This window comes from Erpetoichthys calabaricus, chromosome 11 (genome assembly GCF_900747795.2).
Source record: "Erpetoichthys calabaricus chromosome 11, fErpCal1.3, whole genome shotgun sequence".
NCBI classification, from domain to species: Eukaryota; Metazoa; Chordata; class Cladistia; order Polypteriformes; family Polypteridae; genus Erpetoichthys; species Erpetoichthys calabaricus.
The window spans coordinates 48,079,053-48,103,935 of record NC_041404.2 but is presented as its reverse complement, the minus strand read 5'-3'; the positions used below and the strand labels follow the sequence as shown (position 1 = coordinate 48,103,935).

The following is a 24,883-nucleotide window of genomic DNA, read 5'->3' as shown; positions in this document are numbered from 1 at the left end:
CAGTGTGCAGTGTTGGTCTGCGGTGTTTAAGAATGTAGAAAGTGTTTAAGAGCATAGGAAGTGTTTATAGGAGTGTGGGAAGGGTTAACAAGAGAGTGAGAAAGGTTTATATAAGAGTGTGGGAAGGGTTTATAAAGCATAAAATATGTATAAATAATAAAATAAATATAGGTTGCTACTTCGCAGATTTTCACCTATCGCGGGGGGCTCTGGAACATAACCCCCGCGATAGGTGAGGGATGACTGTATTGCACACCGTGTTCTTAGAATGATCTTTGTTGGTCAAATACTTCTGGGGCAGGGCTGTCTTAATGCATGGGCATGCTGGGCAGTAGCCTGGGGACCCCATGCTAATCTATGTATGTTGTGACTTGCTGAGTGGTTGTGTAGGTAGTGCACTGCTTTGCCTGGGGGCCAATAATGCTGTTAAGACGGCCGTATTCTGGGGAGGGTAACAATGGTGTTGAATTTCCTTATTTTGTACACAATCTGCATGATAATAGACTGGTGGAGTTCAAACTCTTTAGAAATGGTTTTGTAACATATCCCAGCTTTCCCCCTTGAGGTTCTCATAAATTTCCTTTGATCGAGGCATAAGTGTGGTGAAGATCAGACTGAGAGTGAAGACCCAGATTGATGTTTTTTAAATGTACCTGATTGTCATCCTTGTACACCTGACTTCAGATGCACTGATTATCTGGTTCACATACGTTTTCTCACACAAATCTGTAACACTGGATCATTTTCCTCAATAAACAAATGAATTAGTATCATGTATTTGTCATTTGTTTGAGTTCTATTTTACTACTTTTAGGACTTAATGTAAAAAAAAAAATAAAATCTGATGACATTTTAGGTCTTATTTATGCTGAAATAGAGAAAATTCCAAAGGATTCACAAAGCACCCATGGTATATTAGGGTAGAGTGATTAAGAAAATGAAACATTACAAAATTTAAAACTAATTTTTCTTTCTTAGAGTATCCCTCCAGTTCAGGTTTGACTTTATGACCATTTTCTTTCCTTTTCATGAGTGAAGACTGAAAGAGGTCCGCACAGATTTCCTTATTTATTTGTGTGTATCGGCAAGACATATCGATGTCTGGAAGACCGTCTGAATTGCCAGGTAACATTTAAAAGAAAAGACTTGAGGGTAAAGCATTGAGTTAAACTTGGTTATCAGGATGTTTTTGATTTTTTTTTTTTTTCCTATTACTACAGAGTGGTGAAGCTTTCCTCAAATTTTCTAAATGCATGTCTTTTTAAACTTTTTTTCATAACTGGTTTGACTTTAGATTTTGTATCTAATTTATCAGTTTTTGTTTTTTAAATAATTCTAATGCTCTCTCCAGCCCTAGAGTCCAGTGCCTCTGAGGGGCTCTTGGGGCAGATTTCTCTTCCAGTTGGGATAGTGCGTCGTGCGTTTAGCTATGATGATGCCCTTGATGATCTTGCACCAATGACCCCTCCTCCATCTGACATTGGAAGCAACATCTTGTGGAAAAATCCTGTTATCCCTGAGAGAAAGTACCAGCACCTCTCTGAGGTAAAAGTGTCTCTTCAGCTTGGTTTGGTTTAACAAATGAAATGCTGCAACACCTCATGCTACACTGTATAATCACATGTGCAAAGTTAACACATTTTTTTTACCCTCTAATAAATATTAGCGCTCTTTTGGAAATGTGTACTCTGTGGCTGGCACAGGACTGCAGCAAGACGTTTTGGGGTACCAACCTTTTATTGTCTAGAGCCAAGGAAAAAAATGCTTTTTTTTGGTCCCAATTACTTTCTTCTAATTTAATGCAATGTTTAAAATGCTCCCTCTGATTTATGTTTACAGCTTGTTAGCTTGGAGAATTCTACATGCAGTAGAACCTCGATTATCCACAGTAACAAGGACCAATGCTACCTCCGATAACTAAAAACTCAAATAAAATGGATGGCCGCTATAGTGGTGACACCGCACAGAGAAGGTGGGGCTCACACAGAGAGAAATGATCTGACATTGCCAGGGAATCACAGTGGTCAGAGACTGGTTCTTTGACAGATGGAAGTCTCTGTTTAGCTCATTTCACAAGGAGCTCACCTTTGAGCCAGAGAATGCTGGTTCACGGATCACCACAGAGCAGATCTTTAAACTGAGACTGTTTTGTAATGAAAGACCACAGCAATTCAATTGGTGATAAGGGTTGGGGAGTGGAGTGGAGTGGAGTGGTGATGCTGCATAGAAAAGCTGGAGGCTGACACAAGGAAGAGATTATCTGATATCACCAGGCTCTGTGCGGCTGACGGATGGACAGCTCCACTTAGCTCACACTGCAAAGTGCTTGCATCTGAGCCAAAGAAAGCAGGGATTCACAGTTCCCACTGGCAGTTCAACACAGTGCTTTAAAATGTATAAACACAAGTATAGTGAACAAAACAGCAGAATATGTGAATATGTGCGACAATAGCCATGGGGTGCATTTGGGGAGGTGCACGTGAATCACAGTCACCAGCTCCTCGACTGCTCTCTCAGTACATACTGTATGAGGTTAAAAGTATAGTTATAGTATATTTACATGCTCGGTACAGTATTCACAGTAAAGCTTTTATGAATTATAAGAAAAGTCACTTACTGCACTGACAGGTTCACCTCAAATAATTTGGAACCTCTGTAAATCGCTTCGCAGATAATCGGGTTTCTACTGTACATACTTTTCTTAGTCTTATGAAAGTTAATTGCAAACAATAAATAAGCATCCATTTGTCCCATACAGGCCCTCAAACAAATGCAGTTCCGCTGTAGACCAGGGAAAGGCACTTCCACAGAATAAGCAACAGTCATTACACAAATGTAAACATGTACACTACACTAGAAATTTTGAAATAAAAACTAAGACCATGAGTATCACAATCTAAAGAATATAACAAAAATGTCAAAGACTAAGGATGTGTTTTAAGCACCCCAAAACTGAATTAGATTTTAAAAGTAAAGAAAACCTCAGGGACAGAGCATTGATAGGCAGCCTGTCACCTCCACTGTAGATACACAGCTTTAGGTTGAAGCAAACTAAGGTCGAAGTCGTATTACATGAATTATAATCGTTGGATATATCAGACTTGTCTGCCAGCTGCTGTTGTTGATCTCGTCACCGGACCGTCCCCATTTATGTGACTGAAGATCATTGGCCATGTTCAATTTAGCAACAGTGTAATGACTTTCCAGCACAGTTTTGCTCACCCCTTTTTCTCAGAGTCAGTAGTGTGCTGCCTGATGGAGCCTAAAACCCACACTCCCGTTCTGTTGTTGCACATAAAACATGAGACAACAGACCGATGAGAGTACCAAAACACCCGCGTTTCTTATTCCACTTCGCCGCATTTTATGCATTGTACTTCTGGATGAGTGTTTATGTGTCGTCCGCTCTCACGCACACAGAGTCTGCCCCTACAACTAAAGACAAAATCTGACCAGCTTGATTTTTGTTGGCGTGAGTTACTGGGTATAATCGGATTAAACAAATGGCCTTCACAGCAGTGTACTGTTGACTGCCTCTGACTCTCTTAAGATTAAATCTATGAAAATTATGCCTGAAAATTGCTGGAAATGCCATCTAATGCAACATGGCCTTAAGGTCTCCTTTTCAAAATACTTGCAGTTGACAGATTTTCACATTTTAAATATTGACTAGACATGTTTATTCCTCCATGATTTTGTGGAAATTTCATTTGTATTCAGGAGTCTGTTTGCTTCCGTCTTATTATTCTAAGCACAACAGTATTCAGCAGTGAAAGATCATCGTTTCTTGCTTTAAAAAAAAAAAAAAAAAAAAATTGTAAATTACCCATTTTTGTCTTTTTTTTTTGGTCTTATTTTTTCACTGCATTGTTCCACAGGTTGATGAAAGCAGTGGGGTCATTGCACCTCCCACATCATCGTCCTCCATGGAGGTCATCGACAAACCCCCTGTTCCTGTTGTAAAGGCAAAGGCTACATCTATTATTATGAACTCTCTTATTACAAGTAAGTAATGAAATTGCACTCCACATAAATGTCATTGTGAGAAATTTGGCAATAAAATGTTGAATTGATTAATACCTTTAGACAGGTGGTATGGTGGCACAATAAGCAGTGTTGCATCTTCACAGAATCAGTCTCTCAGGTGCAGCTAGTCACAGTCCATGTGAAGTTTTCATGTTCTCCCCACATCTGTGGAAGTTCCAGTAGTGCTCTTACATATCCAAAAGTGTGCACGTTTGCTTGAATGACAATGTCAAATTGACTGTGTATGTGTGTGCATGCGCATGACTGATTAATGTTGCTGGGGATGGGGTGTGGCACCCTGCAACTCTTCTCAGTCCTGCACCTTCTCCCCAGTCAAGCCCTTTTCCTTCAGATCTCTCTACTTTGTCTTTTCCCACTCTCTCTTCCCCTGTACTTCCATTCCCGTCACTCTATTGACCGCATATTCATTGTCACTGCTTATCATATGTTTATACCACCACTTACTTTCCTACTGTGCATCTGGAAAGTATGTAGGGATGGTATTGGCCTGGTGATGAGCAGTGCCTGGTTTCCTCCAAACGTGATGCCTGGCATTCACACCAAAGAGTTCAATCTTTGTCTCATCAGACCAGAGAATTTTCTTTCACGTGGTCTGAGAGTCCTTCAGGTGCCTTTTGCCAAACTCCAGGCGGGCTGCCATGTGCCTTTTACTAAGGAGTGGCTTCCGTCTGGCCACTCTACCATACAGGCCTGATTGGTGGATTGCTGCAGAGATGGTTGTCCTTCTGGAAGGTTCTCCTGTCTCCACAGAGGACCTCTGGAGCTCTGACAGAGTGACCATTTGGTTCTTGGTCACCTCCCTGACTAAGGCCCTTCTCCCCCGATCGCTCAGTTTAGATGGCCAGCCAGCTGTAGGAAGAGTCCTGGTGGTTTCGAACTTCTTCCACTTACGGATGATGGAGGCCACTGTGCTCGTTGGGACCTTCAAAGCAGCAGAAATTTTTCTGTAACCTTCCCCAGATTTGTGCCTCGAGACAATCCTGTCTCGGGGGTCTACAGACAATTCCTTTGACTTCATGCTTGGTTTGTGCTCTGACATGAACTGTCAACTGTGGGACATTATATAGACAGGTGTGTGCCTTTCCAAATCATGTCCAATCAACTGAATTTACCACAGGTGGACTCCAGTTAAGCTGCAGAAACATCTCAAGGATGATCAGAGGAAACAGGATGCACCTGAGCTCAATTTTGAGCTTCATGGCAAAGGCTGTGAATACTTATGTACATGTGCTTTCTCAATTTTTTTATTTTTAATAAATTTTCAAAAATCTCAAGTAAACTTTTTTCATGTTGTCATTATGGGGTGTTGTGTGTAGAATTCTGAGGAAAAAAATGAAATTAATCCATTTTGGAATAAGGCTGTAACATAACAAAATGTGGAAAAAGTGATGCGCTGTGAATACTTTCCGGATGCACTGTATACTTTTTCAGATTTTTCTCCCACTTTTGTTCTACCTCAGATTGTCTCATTTCTCATTCTGTCCATTTTTTTGTAACTCCACACATCTATCTCAATATTCTTATTTCTACCACATCCAACTACTTCTCCTGTGCTTCTTTTACTGTCCAGGTGCCTCATTCATAATGCTGTGCGTAGAATTCACACTAAAACATTGGGTACGGACAAAAGCAGAAATGTGCATATGCACAAAAAAATCCAGATGCATAAAGCTGTGCGTTCGCCAACTTCCAGGTTCTTCCGCTCCATAAGTCCCAGTTAGCGTGAAAAGTAACACACATGCATTTGCCTGCTGCCACTCCCCAACTCCTCCCAGAATTACGCCTCTTTGAATATGCAAATCAATATAAATAGCCCTTAAGCTCAGCGTTCTGTGAAAAGGCAGTGGCAAAAGTATGAGGAAAAATAGAAGAATTTCAGCGAATACCAAGTGGAGGCAATGAAAAATGTACTATTTGTTGGTTTTAAACAGTGGTATAAACAACAAAAGGAAGTTGATCGAGTGACATAGCGTGTTGGAGAAATTCGAAAGCTCAAGTTCACAAAGTCGCACAGTGCCCAAAATAAAAAAGAAGTTGTCACATATCAAAGCCGCTGTGAAAAGGCGAGTCATAGCCCACCATCTGAGTGTCATATGAAAGCTTATTAGGGTACAGAGAAAAGAAAAAAAATAGGCACACAGTGAGAAAAAAGCACGAAATGTCAACTTTAATCTTGAAATTTCCACTTTAATCACGTAGTTTATTTTGTCATTAAAGTAGAACATCATAAACTTCATCTTAAAATCGTTTAATTTACTAGTTTCTCAAATACCATCATAACTGAAGTAGCATGTTAAATGCTTTGTTTTGTATATGTTCTTCTATGTGTGTGAATCACTAATCACTATGTGCTTCTTAAACGGGCTTCTCTTCCTCCGACAGGATACAGACTTCATTACATTCGTGATATTACAGCTCTCTGAATAATTTAAATACTGAAATGTATACGTGATATCATTTCAGTATTCATATATCAATTAAAGCATGTTATTAAACATAGGAACACGGTGGCACAATGATAGTGACGAGGTGGCGCCCTGCCCATAGATTGTTCATGCCTCACGCAAGATGCTTGCTGCGCCATGTGTGACCTTCGCTGAAATAATTTATTGTAGCAGTACTGTCTCTCTCAAACGTACTAACCCCAATTCCTGTCCTTCCTTTTCTTTCTCCAAGTACCGAATCGCCACACAATCAGCTCTGTAATAGATGTTAAGCCATCTGTAAGCTTAGAACGCCGATTCTTCAAAACTTTTAAGGAACATTGAAATATCTTTGTATTACATGTTTAATTATTCTATCCATCAATCCTTCCAGTGTCGCTTCAGCCCCAGCAAGAATACAGCGCAAGGCAGGAACAATCCCTGAACTAGCTAACGCTGCGACACTGTGTCCTCGCATGTTTAATTATTAACAATATAGATTATTTAAATGATGTTAATATTTTGTCTGTATATTGTAATAAACATATTTTGCTGCATTTCATCTTAAAAATAACGTCATCATATGGAAATACGCGCTTTATAAAGTGGCTCAGGTTGTGCAATATTATAACTGTAATGAAAGTTTACAGTGAGGTAATTGTACTTATAAGTACAAACAGTTTTACAAGGAGCACTTGATGGACTGATTGAGTGCGTTTATAGTACTTGGGATAAAACTGTTTCTGAACCATGAGGTCCGTACAGGAAAGGCTCTGAAGCGTTTGCCATATGGGAGCAGTTCAAATAGACAGTATGGCAGAGGCAGCGTGTGCTTGATGATGCATACCTATAATTCTCTTTCTGATCAGCTGCTTTAAAGCTGGGATTCCACACTCGGATACAGTGATATAAATACTCTGAGTGGTGCACTAAGAGTAACAACGCTAAAGCAGCTATGGTATTTGGAATAATTGGACCATTCTGTGGACCATTATATTGTTACAGGTTAATGACAATCAGATGCCTTAAACTAATAAACAATATGCAGTTAATTTCAGTGTACAGTATTTGATAAAGCCGCGTCAGGGATGTGGATCTAAAAAAGAAAGGGAAACCCCACTGGAACAAAAGCACTGCTTTGACGATGGGTGCCGCCAGTTTGCAAAACCGAACGCAGAACTTGCGTACGCCAGGGTTTGAGCTGGTGTGAAAATGTGCGTGGCTTTACGCCAAGTTAAGGTTTTATACATCGCGATGTGAGCGTGGAAACAGGCTTACGCAAAATTTTTTGTGCGTATGCACTATTTATACATGAGGCCCCTGGTCTCCGTTTCATTGCTGGTCTTAACCAGTGTCTTAATTCTTCAGTCATGCAATACCCCTAATACCTTCTTCAAATTGTTCGATCCACACTGCACGCCATGGTTTATCTCTGCATGTGATTCTCCATCTTGAGCTACCACTGATCCTAGATGATTAAAACCTCTCCACCCTTTTCAATAGCTCTCCCTGCTGGGTAACATTTGAATCCTGATCAGCATTAAACCTCAGATATTCTGTCTTCTTCCTATTTATCTTCAGACCTCTGTCTTCCAGCGCTCATCTCCATCCTTCCAACTTTTTCTACACTTCCATTCTAGCGCTACATAACACAGTGCCATCTACAAAAATCCTGCATCAGAAGGAGCAGTCTTTTATAACCTGAGTTAAATCACATCTATAACCAGTACAAAGAGGTATGGAAGTTAAGAAAAACCCTGGTGCAGACCCCCTCAAACTGGAATCGTGTCTTTCCTACCAGCACTGCTTTTAACCCGAATCCTCACTCCCCCATACATATCTTGGACAATCCTCACATACTCCTGAACTACTACAGCTCTGAATAGGAGTAGTTGGGTTTGAGAATGTTGTTATATTATTAAATAAATTGAATTGAAAATCAAAGTATAGGCTTTTATGTACCAATTTATTTTATCTAATTTTAGTAGCATCCATCCCTCCACTTTCAAACCTTTCCATTCATCCGACCAGCCTTAGCCAATTTATTTTCACTGGGAGGGGAGCCTTTCCTGGCAGAGATACTTGCAGGACAGAAGCCATCCCAAGATGGGTCACCAGCTCACTGCATTCTTAAGGAAAAAGAAAAATCCAAACCTTATCAGACCCACTGCTTGGTTCATGAACAAGTTTGCAATATAATGTCATGTTATATCTTAATAAATTCAAAAGTGCATTAATGATAATTTATCGAAAAAGCAATGTTGGAAATTGTTGATTTCTTTCATATTAATGTTACTATTGTGTGTTTATCTTTAAAGAGCAAACCCAGGAGAGCATGCAGAGGTTTGAGCGGCAAGCAGGACTCACGGACACTGGCTACACCCCACATAAAGGTCTTACAGCAGAAGACACTCGCTACCATAGAGTGGCCGAGGCAATGCACGTACGTAGAGGCACATCTTTATTTAGCCTTGAAATGATCAATGTGATATGGGGACATTACTGACTAGTTAAAAATAGTGAAATGGGTTTCAGTTCATATTATCAATAGCAGTACCTTTTGTTTTCTACTGTCTTGATAGCATACAATGTGTGAGTCTGAAAAACATTTGAAGTTTCTTTTTCCATTAGTGCCCAATGCCACTAGAGGTCATCAATTTAAAGTGTAGAATTCATGTAATGTTGTCTTACCCATCCTGACGCACTGTATTTCATACACATTTATAACAGAGATGTTAGTAGTTTACCGACTTTGGTACATTTGTAAAAATTGGAAACGTTGGGCAAAATCTGGCTGGGATATCACTGGGCAAGACTTGCACACACTCCTGTTCTCATCCCTGCTGAACCCGTTCACAGTAGTGTTTGGTTGGGGTGTCAGATAGATAGATAGATACTTTATTAATCCCAATGGGAAATTCACATTCTTCAGCAGCAGCATACTGATACAATAAATAATATTAAATTAAAGAATGATAATAATGCAGGTGAAAAAAACAGACAATAACTATGTATAATGTTAAATATTAACGTTTACCCCCCCTGATGGAATTAAAGAGTCGCATAGTTTGGGGGAGGAACGATCTCCTCAATCTGTCTGTGGAGCAGGACAGTGACAGCAGTCTGTCGCTGAAGCTGAAGCTGCTCTTCTGTCTGGAGATGACATTATTTAGTGGATGCAGTGGATTCTCCATAATTGATAGGAGCCTGCTGAGCGCCCTTCGCTCTGCCACAGATGTTAAACTGTCCAGCTCCATGCCAACAATAGAGCCTGCCTTCCTCACCAGTTTGTCCAGGCGTGAGGCGTCTTTCCTCTTAATGCTGCCTCCCCAGAACACCACTGCGTAGAAGAGGGCGCTCGCCACAACTGTTTGATAGAACATCTGCAGCATCTTATTGCAGATGTTGAAGGAAGCCAGCCTTCTAAGGAAGTATAACCGGCTTTGTCCTTTCTTGCACAGCGCATCAGTATTGGCAGTCCAGTCTAATTTATCATCCAGCTGCACTCCCAGATATTTATAGGTCTGCACCATCTGCACACAGTCACCTTTGATGATCACTGGGTCTATGAGGGGTCTGGGCCTCCTAAAATCCACCACCAGCTCCTTGGTTTTGCTGGTGTTCAGGTGTAGGTGGTTTGAGTCGGACCATTTAACAAAGTCATTGATTAGGTCCCTATACTCCTCCTCCAGCCCATTCCTGATACAGCCCACGATAGCAGTGTCATCAGCGAACTTTTGCACATGGCAGGACTCCGAGTTGTATTGGAAGTCCGATGTATATAGGCTGAACAGGACCGGAGAAAGTACAGTCCCTTGTGGCGCTCCTGTGTTGCTGACCACAATGTCAGACGTGCAGTTCCCAAGACGCACATACTGAGGTCTGTCTTTAAGATAGTCCACGATCCATGCCACTAGGTATGAATCTAATCCCATCTCTGTCAGCTTGTCCCTAAGGAGCAGAGGTTGGATTGTGTTGAAGGCGCTAGAGAAGTCTAGAAACATAATTCTTACAGCACCACTGCCTCTGTCCAAGTGAGAGAGGGATCGGTGTAGCATATAGATGATGGCATCTTCCGCTCCCACCTTCTCCTGATATGCAAACTGCAGAGGGTCAAGGGCGTGTTGAACCTGTGGCCTAAGGTGGTGAAGCAGCAGCCTCTCCGTGGTCTTCATCACATGTGATGTCAGAGCAACAGGCCGAAAGTCATTCAGCTCACTAGGACGTGATACCTTTGGGACTGGGGTGATACAAGATGTTTTCCAAAGCCTCGGGACTCTCCCCTGTTCCAGGCTCAGGTTGAAGATGCGCTGTAGAGGACCCCCCAGCTCCGATGCACAGACCTTCAGCAGTCGTGGTGATACTCCATCTGGACCCGCTGCTTTGCTGGCACGAAGTCTCCTCAGCTCTCTGCTTACTTGCGCTGTTGTTATTATGGGTGGGGATGTTTTTCCTATGCTGGTATCAGCAGAAGGATGTGTGGAGGGTGCAGTACTCCGAGGTGAGAGTGAGAGTGGGTTAGGGTGGTCAAACCTGTTAAAAAAGTTGTTCATTTGGTTTGCTCTCTTCACGTCTCTCTCAATGGTGGTACCCCGCTTCGAGCTGCAGCCAGTGATGATCTTCATCCCATCCCACACTTCCTTCATGCTGTTATTCTGCAACTTCTGCTCCAGCTTTCTCCTGTACTGCTCCTTCGCCGCCCTGAGTTGGACTCGGAGTTCCTTCTGCACGCGCTTGAGCTCATGCTGATCACCGTCTTTAAAAGCCCTTTTCTTCTGATTCAAAAGGCCCTTGATGTCACTTGTAATCCATGGCTTGTTTTTAGCATAGCAGCGTACTGTTCTTACTGGAACTACAATGTCCATACAGAAGTTGATGTAGTCAGTAGTGCAGTCAACAACTTCCTCAATGTTCTCATTATGAGATCCCTGCAGGATATCCCAGTCTGTAGTTCCAAAAAGTTCTCTCAGAGTATTCTCAGCCTCCGGAGTCCACTTCCTGAATGATCGTGTGGTTACAGGTAGGACTCTAACTTTTGGTTTATAGTGAGGCTGAAGCTGAACCAGGTTATGATCTCCTTTCCCAAGCGCAGGCAGCGGGGTGGCGCTGTATGCGTCTTTAACGTTTGCATACAGTAAATCAATAGTCTTATTTCCCCGGGTGTTACAGTCCACATACTGGGAGAATGCAGGCAATGTTTTGTCCAGCGTCACATGGTTAAAGTCTCCAGCGATTAGCACAAGCGCCTCAGGGTGCTGCGTTTGTAACTTAGCAACAGCGGAATGGATGATGTCACTCGCTGACTCCACGTCTGCCCGAGGAGGAATGTATACAATAACAACAATGACATGTCCAAACTCTCTGGGCAAGTAGTAGGGACGTAAACTTACGGCCAACAGTTCGATATCCCTGCAGCAAGTGGAGATTTTGACGTTAACATGTCCAGAGTGACACCACCGTGTATTAATATAGAGAGCGAGTCCTCCTCCTTTGTGCTTACCACAGGTACTTGCATCTCTGTCCGCTCTAACTGTGCTAAACCCGGGTAGCTCCACGTTGGCATCTGGGATGGTGTTATTTAGCCACGTTTCGCAGAAACACAACAAACTGCATTCTCTGTAGGTCCTTACATTTTTCACCAGCGCAGCCAGTTCGTCGATCTTATTTGAGATTGAGTTTACATTCCCCAGAATCACAGAAGGCACCGAAGGCTTGAAACGCCACTTTCTCGCAAGCCGCTTCTTTTTTAGCTTAGTGCCGGCTCTGCTGCCACGATACCGCCTTCTTACCTCGTCGGGTAAATATGGAACCACACCGGCACTGGCATTTGTTCTCAGCGCCCGAAGTTGAGTACTTGAATAGGCGAGTCTCGGCGTGTTAAAATCCATGCCCACGTTGTAAAAGTAAGTGTGTCCAGGGAAGGAATCCACATAAAATAAAGTGGTAGGAGTGATCAATAAATAAAAATAGAAAAATAAAAGTAGAAAAGTACACATACATATACAGTCATACACGGAGCTGCTGAAAAGGCTGCCACTCACGGCGGCGCCAGATCGCATCTTTGAAAAACCTATGCAGAGGCATGAAGAAGGTACATACTCTACACAGGCAGTGCTAGGGCCCTAGAACTGAAAGGTAGGAATTATTCTTTTTTTAAATTCCGTTACCCCCCTCCCTCCCTTTTTTGAGGGAATGTCACATTACAACTTTTCCGGTGTTCTTCAATCATAAACTTCATTTACCTAATCTTAGCATATTGGGGTCAGCCACAGCCTGCTACTGAGCATTCAGTCTTTGATTCACCCTGGCATATTGAAGGAGGTTTGATTTTTGTCGCATTCCTTTCAAAGTGCCAGAACACAAGGAAAAAGCACATCCTTATGATAAATTATTATAAAATAATGTTAAGCTGCATTAGATCAAAATTAGTGTTGCTGTCATTACAGTCATCATCAGTCATTTTCCAATCCACTATATTCTAACACAGGGTCATGGGGGGTCTGCTGGAGCCAATCCCAGCCAACAGAGGGCACACAAACACACACCCACACCCCAAGCACAATTTAGGATCGCTAATGTATCTAACCCGCATGTCTTTAGACTGTGGGAGGAAACCCACGCAGACATGGGGAGAACATGCAAACTCCACGCAGGGAGGACCTGGGAAGCGAGCCCGGGTCTCCTTACTGCGAGGCAGCAGTGCTACCACTGCACCACCAGGCCGCCCCTGCTGTCATTACTCTAAACATTATTCCCTTTGAGGTTATGAAAAGGAAATTCCCATGTGGAATTTGGAATATGGAATGAATATAGGAAATTCCTTTATGGAAAGTAATGAGGACAAGAGGTACATGTTGGTAGAATCATATCTTAAGTGTACTTGTCTCTCTGTGACTCGTTTCCTTATTAAGACAATTGGCATTCATAATGTGCCCAGCTTTTACTAATAACCACATTAATACAATAGTCCCCAAAGCCTATAAAATGAGTATTCAAAATGTCTTATTGCAACACATAGTTCTTAGTAGAGCACAAGCTTACTATAATGGATTTTGTGAAGGATTGTTTATCATATGTTTAGGTCACCTGCAAAGACACCTCCATGACACTCTGAAGAAATGCAGCATCTCTCATTGCGCACACTGGCGGCTCAGTGATTTAATTTGAGGCACCTACTCTGTGTATTTTTATTGAAGATTAAATTATGTAGTATAAACATTTCTATGTATCACTTGTCTTTTTGTAAGGCATCGAGTTAAATATATTTGATTCATTATCACGAGATGCTTTAATCCAACTGTGAAATATAGTTTCCATATTTTTATGCTTTATGTCAATAACAGTCTGTCTGCACACAGAATTAATTTTTTAACATTACCCACCCTAATGAGTTTATTAAACCTGCTCACGAGGCATTCTAAGTTAGCATGTAACTTTGTTCCCTTTCCCCGACTCCCAGAAACCCAAGGCAACTGCACTTAGTTTGAGGCTCTTAGGCACACTGCAAAAGCCACTAAGCCCCAAAGTTAGTCTTGTTACCCTAAATACGTACCAAGGTGGGATCATCCTCGGCTCACAGCACAGTGTAACTGACCCAGAGCGGTGAGACAGATGTGCTAAACTCTGTGCTGCCCTTTATTGCGCTTGTTTTTATATATTGTTTTCGTTATCTTTTACAGTTGCCATTCAGGCAGAAGAATACATTTATTGAGTGACCTGAAGGTGGAGATTTGTATAGCAACCCAGTGATTATTATTTTTTGAAGTCGAATCGTTGACTAATTAATACATATTAGGTTATATTTTTAAAGCCCAGATGTTTTAAAATATGTTCAGTAGATTCCAGTATTTTATTTCATATAATACAATATGGTAACTGGATCACTGTAGCGCTCATGACTTCCTGCTATTCTTTATCTTTATAGTCTTTATCTCTTAAAATCTGTAAGCCGCAGACGATGGTGATTAAAATTGACCAGTAGATGTCACTCAAACCCCATATATATTAAACCGCTATACACAAGTGAAACGTTTTCGGATTTAATGTATTCCTTTTGGTTTGTTTTATTTTTGTTGTTTGTTCTAATTTCGTTAAGTTACCTTTCGGCCAAGATATGTGATTACGAGACTTCATTTCTCCGTTCTACGTCCGCGTAAGGTGTCTCCTCGAGTAGCTGCGAGAGTGCGTTCTTCGAAGGTGTGGCGTTCTTTCCTCCAATCGCGACGCAAAATGTGAGCACGTGGCTTCCAGACTGGCGGATGTAAGCTGGAAGGTAAACATGGCGGCTGGATGGAGAGCAGTGGTGAAGAAGATGAGACAGAAAGTTGTGGATGCGAGGTATCGACGGGACGGATTTTATTTTCTACTTAAATAAAAGAGTGCGTCGTATATGTCAGAGATGGAGTAGCACATTATTATTACAAATTTACTAAGCTGAACAGCCTGCCTTTAGTACGGCGCTGGTGTGAAGTCAGTGTTTATTAGCTGCAGGCGTTGTAGTAGTCTTTAAGAAGCCAAGTGTCTTACTGTTTAAATAGTATGAAGTTGTGTGAGTGTATTGCTGGTTTCTAACGTATTTGCTTTAATTTATAATGCGTTTTTAATTTAAAGTTCGACGTAGGCCCTGCAGTTAACGGCAGTCTGGCCGCGAAAAGAACTCGAACTGTGCTGACAAACGAACAGCTGCCGTATTGTGCTGCCCCAACAGAAAGTTCACAAACACAAGCAGATGCGTTTTGTTGGCTAGAAGATAAAGTCAACAACACATTTGGCCAAGCTATCAGTTAGATAAGGCCGGCCAACCAACCCCCCCATTATCACCTGTGAATAAAAACTCTCTTTTTTTATAAACCAGGTGGTTTTGTCGGAGAGTCCAATTCGAGCCTTTTTGATTGTCTGCTGAAGCTTTATTTTTTATTTTTACATATCCGTGTAAAAACAACTCTGCATTTTAGATTTTTGTTAGCCAGCTCCAGGACCGACTCCTCAACAGCTGGCCGATTTTGTGCATCTTTGGCAGTGGAGTAAGTTGGCTGGTGGTCTCGTAAAAACCGATTAGCCGTGCTCGTATAGGGAGAACTGTGTAGGGTTCTTAAATGGCTGCGAGATTTTGTTTCTAGATAATTGTTGTCCATCAAGGGCAAGATGATAGCAGAAGTAAGATAAAATATATTGGTAAGATATATCGGGAGAAGATTTAAAAAAAGAAAACAGATTTGCGCCTTATTGAAAAGAGATGGAGTTGCCACACATTTGTAGTCGGGGATCTTTTAATTAGGCTATATATTTTGGAAGTTTTGTTGTTATAAATATTTAGACTTTGACATTTTGTTATAGAGGACCCTGTAGTGTAACCTTTTTGTTCCAGTCAAGTTTTCTTTTTAAAAGGACTCCCCTTTATTTAGACATGCTGGCAATCGTTTCTTCTCCAGGCTTTGCCAATCAGGAAATTTCCTGGCAATGATTGTTAGCGTTTTTAGTAGGAATTTAACAAGTATTTGTTTTATACACAAGTGGAAATGCTTTCTTGATTTTTTTAAAATGTTCTATATACTTACTGATTTGGTTAATTTATTTCTTGCTAATGTCCATGTAGGTAGAGAGAACTGAATTAGACACCTCCCAGTAGAATTATTTTTAGAATTCTTACCTTCTCTGAATCTTATTTGCATTTTGTTAAGGGAGTAAACTACAGGGGGAAAAAAGATTTGATGCTTAAAGCAGTGATAATGAGCACATTCAGTTAGTTTACCACTAAAGTAAAATCACATGCTGCAGTATATAGTGTGCGTGTATATATGTACTGCGGTGGGTTGGCACCCTGCCTGGGATTGTTTCCTGCCTTGTGCCCTGTGTTGGCTGGGATTGGCTCCAGCAGACCCCCACGACCCTGTGTTCGGATTCAGCGGGTTAGACAATGGATGGATGGATGGATGTATATATGTGTGTGTGTGTGTGTAATATATATATATATATATATATATATATATATATATATATATATATATATATATATATATATATATTGCATTGATTGCAGAAAAAAGGCCAAGTAATTAAATGGATGTTAATTATTTACACACAGTGTGTGTATGTGTGTTAAAAAATAGTTTTACTTTGCAGTGATTATAGGAAGAAGCCAAGTAATTAAATCGGCTAAGTTAAAACCACCATGTTATTTAAAGGAATACCTCACTCAAAAAAAATTTTTCTGTGTGTGTTTTTTTTCTGTTTGTTTTTGTTTTAATACACTACCCATGTACTTTGTGTAGCGGCCAAGAGAAAGGTTTAATCTCATGTTTTCATGGAGAATGGAAAGGACTTTTATAACCTAACAGAAGGCAGTAGTGGCCAATGATGTACAATGAAAAATGATGTGAAAACGTCCACGGAGAAAAAAGAAAAAGATGCCTTGCATTACTTGTGTCACATAACCCACATGTCCGTTATCTAGCTATATGCTCAAGACATGCAAAATGTATGATTTATTTACAAAAATTTTGTTACATAGTTCTGGAATACTCGAGAGAGACGCACGCATCCTGAATAGTAAGCTAAAGCCTCATGGGAGTCACTTTTTTGAATTGAAGACATCACTTTTGACCATCAAGGGGGGACGCGGGGGTTGGTTTCAAGTCTTCAGTTAAAAAAAATAAATAAATTTAAGAAGCATCTGATGAAAGTACATTTTTTTAGAAGCAGTTTTATGTGTTAGTTGAAAGCATCAGTGTGTTCAGCTTCTTTATATGCCGTATGAGTAACTGTTAACTCTGGTTAATTTGTGGTTTGTGCTTTTTGTGCTTTAATCTTTTTTTTTTCTACAAGTAGAAGCTGAAAATGCAGAGTGCGGATAGCAAAGATGAAAAACAGTCAACATCAACACAGTCTACCCCTAGTGGAACTCCTCAGACATCCCCTAAGCAGAAACGCAGGTACTGTTGATCATACTACATTAGGCTTGGTTTCTGATTGTAAAAGATGTTTTGTTTTAGTATTGGGGGGGTTAAGCTTTTAAAGTTCAGGGGCCTCATGTATAAATGGTGCGTACGCACAAAAATGTTACGTACGAACGTTTCCACGCTCAAATCGCGATGTGTAAAACCTAAACTTGGCGTAAAGTCGCGCACATTTCCACGGTAGCTCATACCCTGGCGTATGCAAGTTCTTTGTTCGGTTTTGCAGACTGGCAGTACCCAGCGTCAAAGCAGTACTACTGTTTCTGTGTGGTTTCCCTTTCTTTTTTAGATCCACATCCCTGAAGCAGCTTTATCATATACACTGAAACTAACTGCATATTGTTTTACTTTAACACATCTGATTGTAATTAACCTGTAACAATATAATGGTCCAGGGAATAGCCAAAGTATTCCAAATACCATAGCTGCTTTAGTGTTGTTACTTTCACTGCACCTTCTTTCAGCTGCTCCCGTTAGGGGTTGCCACAACAGATCATCTTTTTCTATATTACTCTCACTGCACCACTTGGAGTATTTATCTCGCTGTGTCTGAGTGGGGAATCACAGCTCTACAGCAGCTGATCGGAAAGAAATTATCGGTATACAGCATCAAGCACACGCTGCCTCAGCCATGCTGTCTATTTGAACTGCTCTTATACAACAAATGCTTCAGAGCCTTTTCAGTACGGACCTCGCGGTTCAGAAACCGTTTCATCCCAGGAACTATAAACGCACTCAGTCAGTCCATCAAGTGCTCCTGGTAGAACTGTTTGTACCTATAAGTACAATCACTTCACTGTAAACTTGCGATAGTTATAATATTGCACAACCTGAGCCACTTTATAAAGCGCGTATTTAAGATGAAATGCAGCAAAATGTTTATTACATTATACAGATAAAACTTTAATTTCATTTAAATAATCTATATTGTTAATAATTAAACATGTAAGGACACGGTGCCGCAGTGCTAGTGAGGAGCTTGCGCTCCATTCACAGATTGTTCCTGCCTCATGCTGTATTCTTGCTGTTGCTGGCGTTATACTGGAAGGATAGATGGTAGAATAATTAAACATGTACTACAAAGATATTTCAATGTTCCTTAAAACTTTTGAAGAATCGTCATTCTCAGCTTACGGATGGCTTAACGTCTATTACAGAGCTGATTGTGTGGCGATTGGGTATTTGGAGAAAGAAAAGTAAGGACAGGAATTGGGGGTTAGTATATTTGAAAGAGACAGTACTGCTACAATAAAGTATTCCATTGAAGGTTGCGCAGCAAGCATCTTGCGTGGGACATGAACAATCACTGCGCCACCGTGTTCCCATGTTTAATACATGCTTTAATTCCAATGATCATGCAAATGATATCAAGTATACATCTCAGTATTTAAATTATTCAGAGAGCTGTAATATCACGAATGTAATGGATTCTGTGTCCTGTCGGAGGAAGAGAAAGTCCTGAAGCATGTAGTGATTCACACACACACACACACACAGAGCACATAGAAGATCAAATACAAAACAAAGCATTTAACCCGCTACTTTATTTACAATTGGATTTGAGAAACTAGTAAATTAAACGATTTTAAGAGTTAGAAATACGTAAATAAATGTTCACATACATATATCTGTCCTCAAACATACTCAGTTCAACTTAAGGTTAGGGGACTTTAAACCTGTCCCAGCAGCACAGGGTGCAAGGACAGAAAAACGTGGACAAAGTGTCAGAACATCTTCGTGCGCAGACGCTCGCAGTGGATTTTAGGAGTATCTAGTACATTTTACAGTGAACCTTCTCTGCCGACCGTTCAAGTTACTAGAAGTTACTGTGGCATCATTAATAGCACAGTCTATAAGAGGGACTGTGGAGACTTCAGAATTGAAGATATTTGTAGTTAAAAATCTAACGATAACAGATTAAACTTCATTCTCGGCTGGAATATCAAAATGGAAGAAGCCTTACAACCTAGAAAAAGAGTTTCAGAACTTTGTACTGAATGAGCTGCTGCTAAGCAGTTTGGAACATTTTAAGAATCCACTGGATCACATTCCTCATTTGATACTAACCTTATTAAAGGTTTAATAAGGTGTGTCTGGCAGTTTTTTATTTTTAGATTTTCACAAGTATCCGCCTAAAGAGACTAAAGCACTAGGTGTCTTAAAATTCAGAGATAGTATCTATTGCAAATGTTCTGAAAACTTTAGTACTGTTGTACAAAACATTTTTAATATTTGCAGGGGTTGGTTCAGTCAGAGTTCTTCGGCCTCTCTAACAAGCTCGGATTTCAGCAGTAGTAATTCCAGTGTGGACTTGGGGACGGGAGAAGGAACAGCAATGGATAAGTGGAGTATCTTTGGTCCCCGCCCGGCGTCGCAGAAGTCTTCCTCTGATCCCAGTATGTGAGCAATGTACTAACATATGACATTTCCTGTTGTCTGTCCTGTTACTTGTGATAACCATTTGAGAACTTATGTGGTCACTTGGACTGCAGCAGGGCTTCAGAGTATTTGTTGAGATGTATAGTTCCTTTACAGTCACCATATGTTTATGATTGCTGTTTCTTTTACTTGGGCACAATTACTGAGGTTGAATGAAAATGACACACATCCACTTCCTGAACCACCGTCATTGTATTATTGTGGTGGGGAAATGATTGCCCAGAAAGTTTTGCAACACAATTTAATTGTTTGAACCTAATCCTAGAAAAACATTTATTTGCTCTGCTTTTCATTTTTTTTTATTTAATTAGTGTGAAATGAGCACACATTCCCTTGCAAATGTCTGAATCCAGTTTGTCACCACTTCTTCATTAGACTCGTCTTCACTCATAAATCTTGCCTTATGGATGGCATGTTCCACATCTCCAAAAAGGTGGAAATCTAAGGGAGAATGATATAGTTGATGATATGAATGGGAAAGGAGATTCCCCTTAATGCCTCTACTACATTTTAAGAGTATGAATGTGCAGATCTTTGCTAAAGGTTTGTTCATGTGTCTGTCAGAATCAGTTTCTGCTTCACACACAACTGTGGCCAAGATTTGCATGTTGAACTGATTCTTACTTAAAGATACTTGATTGATACTGAAGAATGTCTTGGTCTCCAGCCCAAAGTCATGGGTGCATGTTTCATCCCCAGTGACAATCCTTAAGAAGAAAAAGGCTCTCACTTTCAGCTTTGTAAAGAAATATTCTGTCAAAACATGAATCTTTGTGTACTGTGTTGTGAGCTCATCAGCTCAGTGATGTTGAACCCAACTTGCACAGATCTTTAAATATCTTAAGGTATCACTGCACATCTATTGGGTTATACAAACTCCACTGCAAGCTTTTTGACCATTATCTGTGAGGCCTGTAAGGTGAGGTCGCCACTGAGGAATATTTCTCAGTAGTAGATACCTTTTGTCATCTCACATATCCTGGTTAAATAACAACAAACAGGTATGTTTAAAAAGGCAGTAATGGATGAGCTGTCCGTAAATAGCCTCTGGTTTGAAATTATTATATTTTTCACAATAGTAGTGCTCTTTTCTCACTACTCACAGCACTTCAGTGAGTGGGGAGCCACTAGCATTCACCTTGCTGATGTGACTGCAGCCATGTTTGCTTCAGTATGTTCACCACACATGAGCAGTTAGGTGATGAAGGCGTTTGAGAGAGGGGATGATTAGGGGACCAGAAATACTAGGCCCCGTGGTGGGCAATTTAGCTTGACATCAGGATACACCCTACTCCTTTACGAAGGATGTTCGGGCATCTTTTATGACCACAGTGTCAGGACCTTGGTTTTACGTCTCATCCAAAGGACAGCACCGTTTTTATAGCTCAGTGCTACCATCACTGCAAGCAGGGCAATCAGCAAAGTGTAATATAGCAGTACTGTTGGTAAGCAGGTCACAAAGGTATATACAATATCTCATAAAAGTGAGTACAGCCCTCACATTTTTGTAAATATTTTATATCTTTTCATGGGACAACACTGAAGATATGACACTTTGACACAATGTAAAGCAGTCGGCGTACAGCTTGTATAAGAGTGTAAATTTTCTGTCCCATCAAAATAACTCCACACACAGCCATGAATGTCTAAACCGCTGGCAACAAAAGTGAGTACACCCCTAAGTGAAAAATGTGCAAATTGTGCCCAAAGTGTCAATATTTTGTTTGTCCACCATTATTTTCCAGCACTGTTTTAACTCTCTTGGGCATGAAGTTCACTAGAGCTTCACAGGTTGCCACTGGAATCCTCTTCCACTCCTCCATGACCACATCACGGAGCTGGTGGATGTTAGAGACCTTTGCGCTCCTCCACCTTCCCCACAGATGCTCAATAGGGTTTAGGTCTGGAGACATGCTTGGCCAGTCCAGCACCTTTACCCTCAGTTTCTTTACCAAGGCAGTTTTCGTCTTGAAGGTGTGTTTGGGGTTGTTATCTTGCTGGTCCTGTGACCCAGTTTCTGAAGGGGATCATGCTCTGCTTCAGTATGTCACAGTACATGTTGGCATTCATGGTTCCCTCAACGAACAGTAGCTCCCCAGTGCAGGCAACACTCATGCAGCCCCAAACCGTGACACTCCCACCACCATGCTTGACTGTAGGCAAGACACACTTGTCTTTGTACTCCTCACCTGGTTGCTGCCACACACACTTGACACCATCTGAACCAAATCAATTTATCTTGGTCTCATCGGACCAGAGGACATGGTTCCAGTAATCCATGTCCTTAGTCTGCTTGTCTTTGTTGTGCATCATCTTTAGAAGAGGCTTCTTTCTGGGACGACAGCCATGCAGACCAATTTTATTTGGCGAGCGTATGGTCTGAGCACTGACGGGCTGACAACAACAACCCATCTCTCTCTCCCCCCCCCACCACCTCTATAGCAATGCTGGCAGCACTCATACGTCGATTTTCAAAAGACAACCTCTGGATATGACGCAGAGCACGTGGCACTCAACTTCTTTGGTCGACCATGTTGAGGCCTGTTCCGAGTGGAACCTGTCCTGTTAACCCGCTGTATGGTCTTGGCCACCGTGCTGCAGCTCAGTCTCAGGGTGTTGGCAGTCATCTTATAACCTACGCCATCTTTATGTAGAACAATTCTTTCACATCCTCAGTGAGTTCTTTGCCATGAGGTGCCATGTTGAACTTCCAGTGACTAGTGTGAGGGTGATAACACCAAATTCAGCACACCTGAGACCTTGTAACACTAACGAGTCACATGACACCGGAAGGGAAAATGGCTAATTGGGCACAATTTGGGCATTTGTCACTTAGGGTGTACTCACTTTTGTTGCCAGCGGTTTAGACATTAATGGCTGTGTGTTGAGTTATTTTGAGGGCACAGCAAACTTACACTCTTATACAAGCTGTACAAGGACTACTTTACATTGTATCAAAGTGTCACATCTTCAGTGTTGTCCCATGAAAAGATATCATAAAATATTTACAATAATGTGAGGGCTGTACTCACTTTTGTGAGATACTGTACTTTTCTGTACAATGCTGCACTGCTAAGTTGTGTGAAACAACCTTACGCCCATTGTCATGTGCTCATCCTGTAAGCCATTGTAGTAAACTGAGTTTTTTTAATTTAGTGATGAATAATGTTCATCTGTTTTCTATGAATGTGAGATTAACGTTTGATAGAAACGGTGGACTTCAGCAAACAATGTAAACATCCATTAAAAAAGAAAAAAAATCTCACAATAGTCATTGCATAATCCACATATCAGTTATCTAGTCGTATGTTCACAATGTGCAAAATATTTATTTTTTGCTAAATAAATGCTTCTGGAAAAATCTATGCTGGGCATAAATGGGAAATTCAATTCACTCCGGATTTTTAATTGAAGATCTGCCTCTCCCTCCTCATTCACTAGTCAATAGTTTTGGTTTCAAAGTTGGACTGAAATGGACAGATCCAGCGCACACACTTATAAATATGTTCAGCATCTCAGCATGACTCTTAAATTAAAACATGAGTACCCCAGCTTTACTTTTGATCCTTTTGGTTTTCCTTTTCACTAATTTATGCAAAGTGGTGTTGTGATATTAGTGCTGCTGCCTCACAGGTTCATCATCCCACAGTAGTGTCAAATGGTGTACCGGTGGTTAGCCATGCTGACCTCCTCAAAGACTTAATGGAACTGGCCATTAAAGTTAGCTCTGTCTGTCTGTGTGTGATTCAGGGTTTTGTAGGCCCTGTGGGTGGGGCTGTGCTCCGCTTTGCACCTACTGCAGAATGTTTTTTGGTATTTTATTAAGTAAATTCTTTTTTAAAACCAAATAGTTTACAGTAATTTGAAAATGTTGCTTTGTGTGTTCTAAATATAATTTCTCAAAGAATTTTTTTTTAGTTTATCTTGCAACACGTTTAGTATTTTCATTCACAGAAACGTAATACATTTTTGTGAAGCTTCATATGAATATGGTTATATTGGCTGCCATCTTCTAACAGACACTGTGACGCAAAAGATTTCTGAATGGAAGTAAACTTTTTTTTTTCTTTTTTTTTAAGTATATATGTCTTCTGCTTAAACACAATTTTTATATGGTACAAGAATAATGAAAAAGAAAGTCAGTAGCCTATTGTCCATTTTATGTACTTTTTTTGCTTTTCTGGACAGGACATTTCTACATTTCTCATTGCTGTGTTTCTACCTTTTGAATACAAAAGGGATTGTGGGCTGGACTCGGCAATCTGATTTGTAAACTGGTTTGAGACCGTTTTTGTGTTCAGCTCCTAAACTATTTCTAGAGTAGGGTTGTGTCTAATGAATTTCACAGAAAGACACACATTTTTAAAACCTTCTGAGAGACTGCTTAAGGACAGATATTGCAACAGTACGAGACTATAAATCTAATATCTCTACCGCTGCTACTTACGGGATTTTATTCTTCCCAAGCTGCTTTTAAGATTACCTGCTATTCTTTGTTAGGTCATGTCTTGTTTTGCTTCCCTCCTCAAACCACACTTCAGCATTAAACAGTTCTGATCTGAGGTTGAGACGTACTGTGTATTAGGCAATTATATTTAAATAGTATCAATAACAACAAAAGAGAATGGACAGAAAATTACAAGAGCCAATGAAGACATAACACTCTGTCCCTCCACGTATATTTTTCAGCCTCAGTACCAGCTGGTATTTAAAATCCTTTACAAATTCTTGAGCTTAACTCAAATGTGGATCCCAAAGACCCCGCATGTTATGACTCGGCGGCTTGTTTCTACCTCAGGGTCCTCATCTTCCTTCCAAATGGAAGCAGTCCACCACAGGAAAAGTCTGATAAGTCCAAATATAATATGTATCCTTATTGGCTTTGATCTTCAGGTTTTCAGCTGTGTTAATCTTCCTTCGTTCACTTCAAGCCCAGTTTTAAAAGTCCGTCTCCAACTCACCTAGACAATGTACCTCACTTCTGGTCAACAAATACGGCCAGTCACTCATGAAGTGCAT

The 24,883-nt window shown here is 40.7% G+C and overlaps 1 protein-coding gene across 1 annotated transcript in view; it reads left to right on the top strand.

The window, feature by feature from the left end:
• The window catches only part of kiaa1191 (KIAA1191 ortholog), a 34,504-nt gene that overhangs the window by 8,444 nt on the left and 1,177 nt on the right, over positions 1-24,883 (top strand). Inside the window, exons 3-8 of the mRNA XM_028813082.2 lie at positions 1,039-1,125; positions 1,352-1,545; positions 3,879-4,005; positions 8,789-8,913; positions 17,298-17,401; positions 19,664-19,821. Coding sequence (XP_028668915.1) covers positions 1,098-1,125; positions 1,352-1,545; positions 3,879-4,005; positions 8,789-8,913; positions 17,298-17,401; positions 19,664-19,821 — 736 coding nt within the window. The 5' untranslated portion in view covers positions 1,039-1,097. The remainder of the gene's footprint in view (positions 1-1,038; positions 1,126-1,351; positions 1,546-3,878; positions 4,006-8,788; positions 8,914-17,297; positions 17,402-19,663; positions 19,822-24,883) is intronic.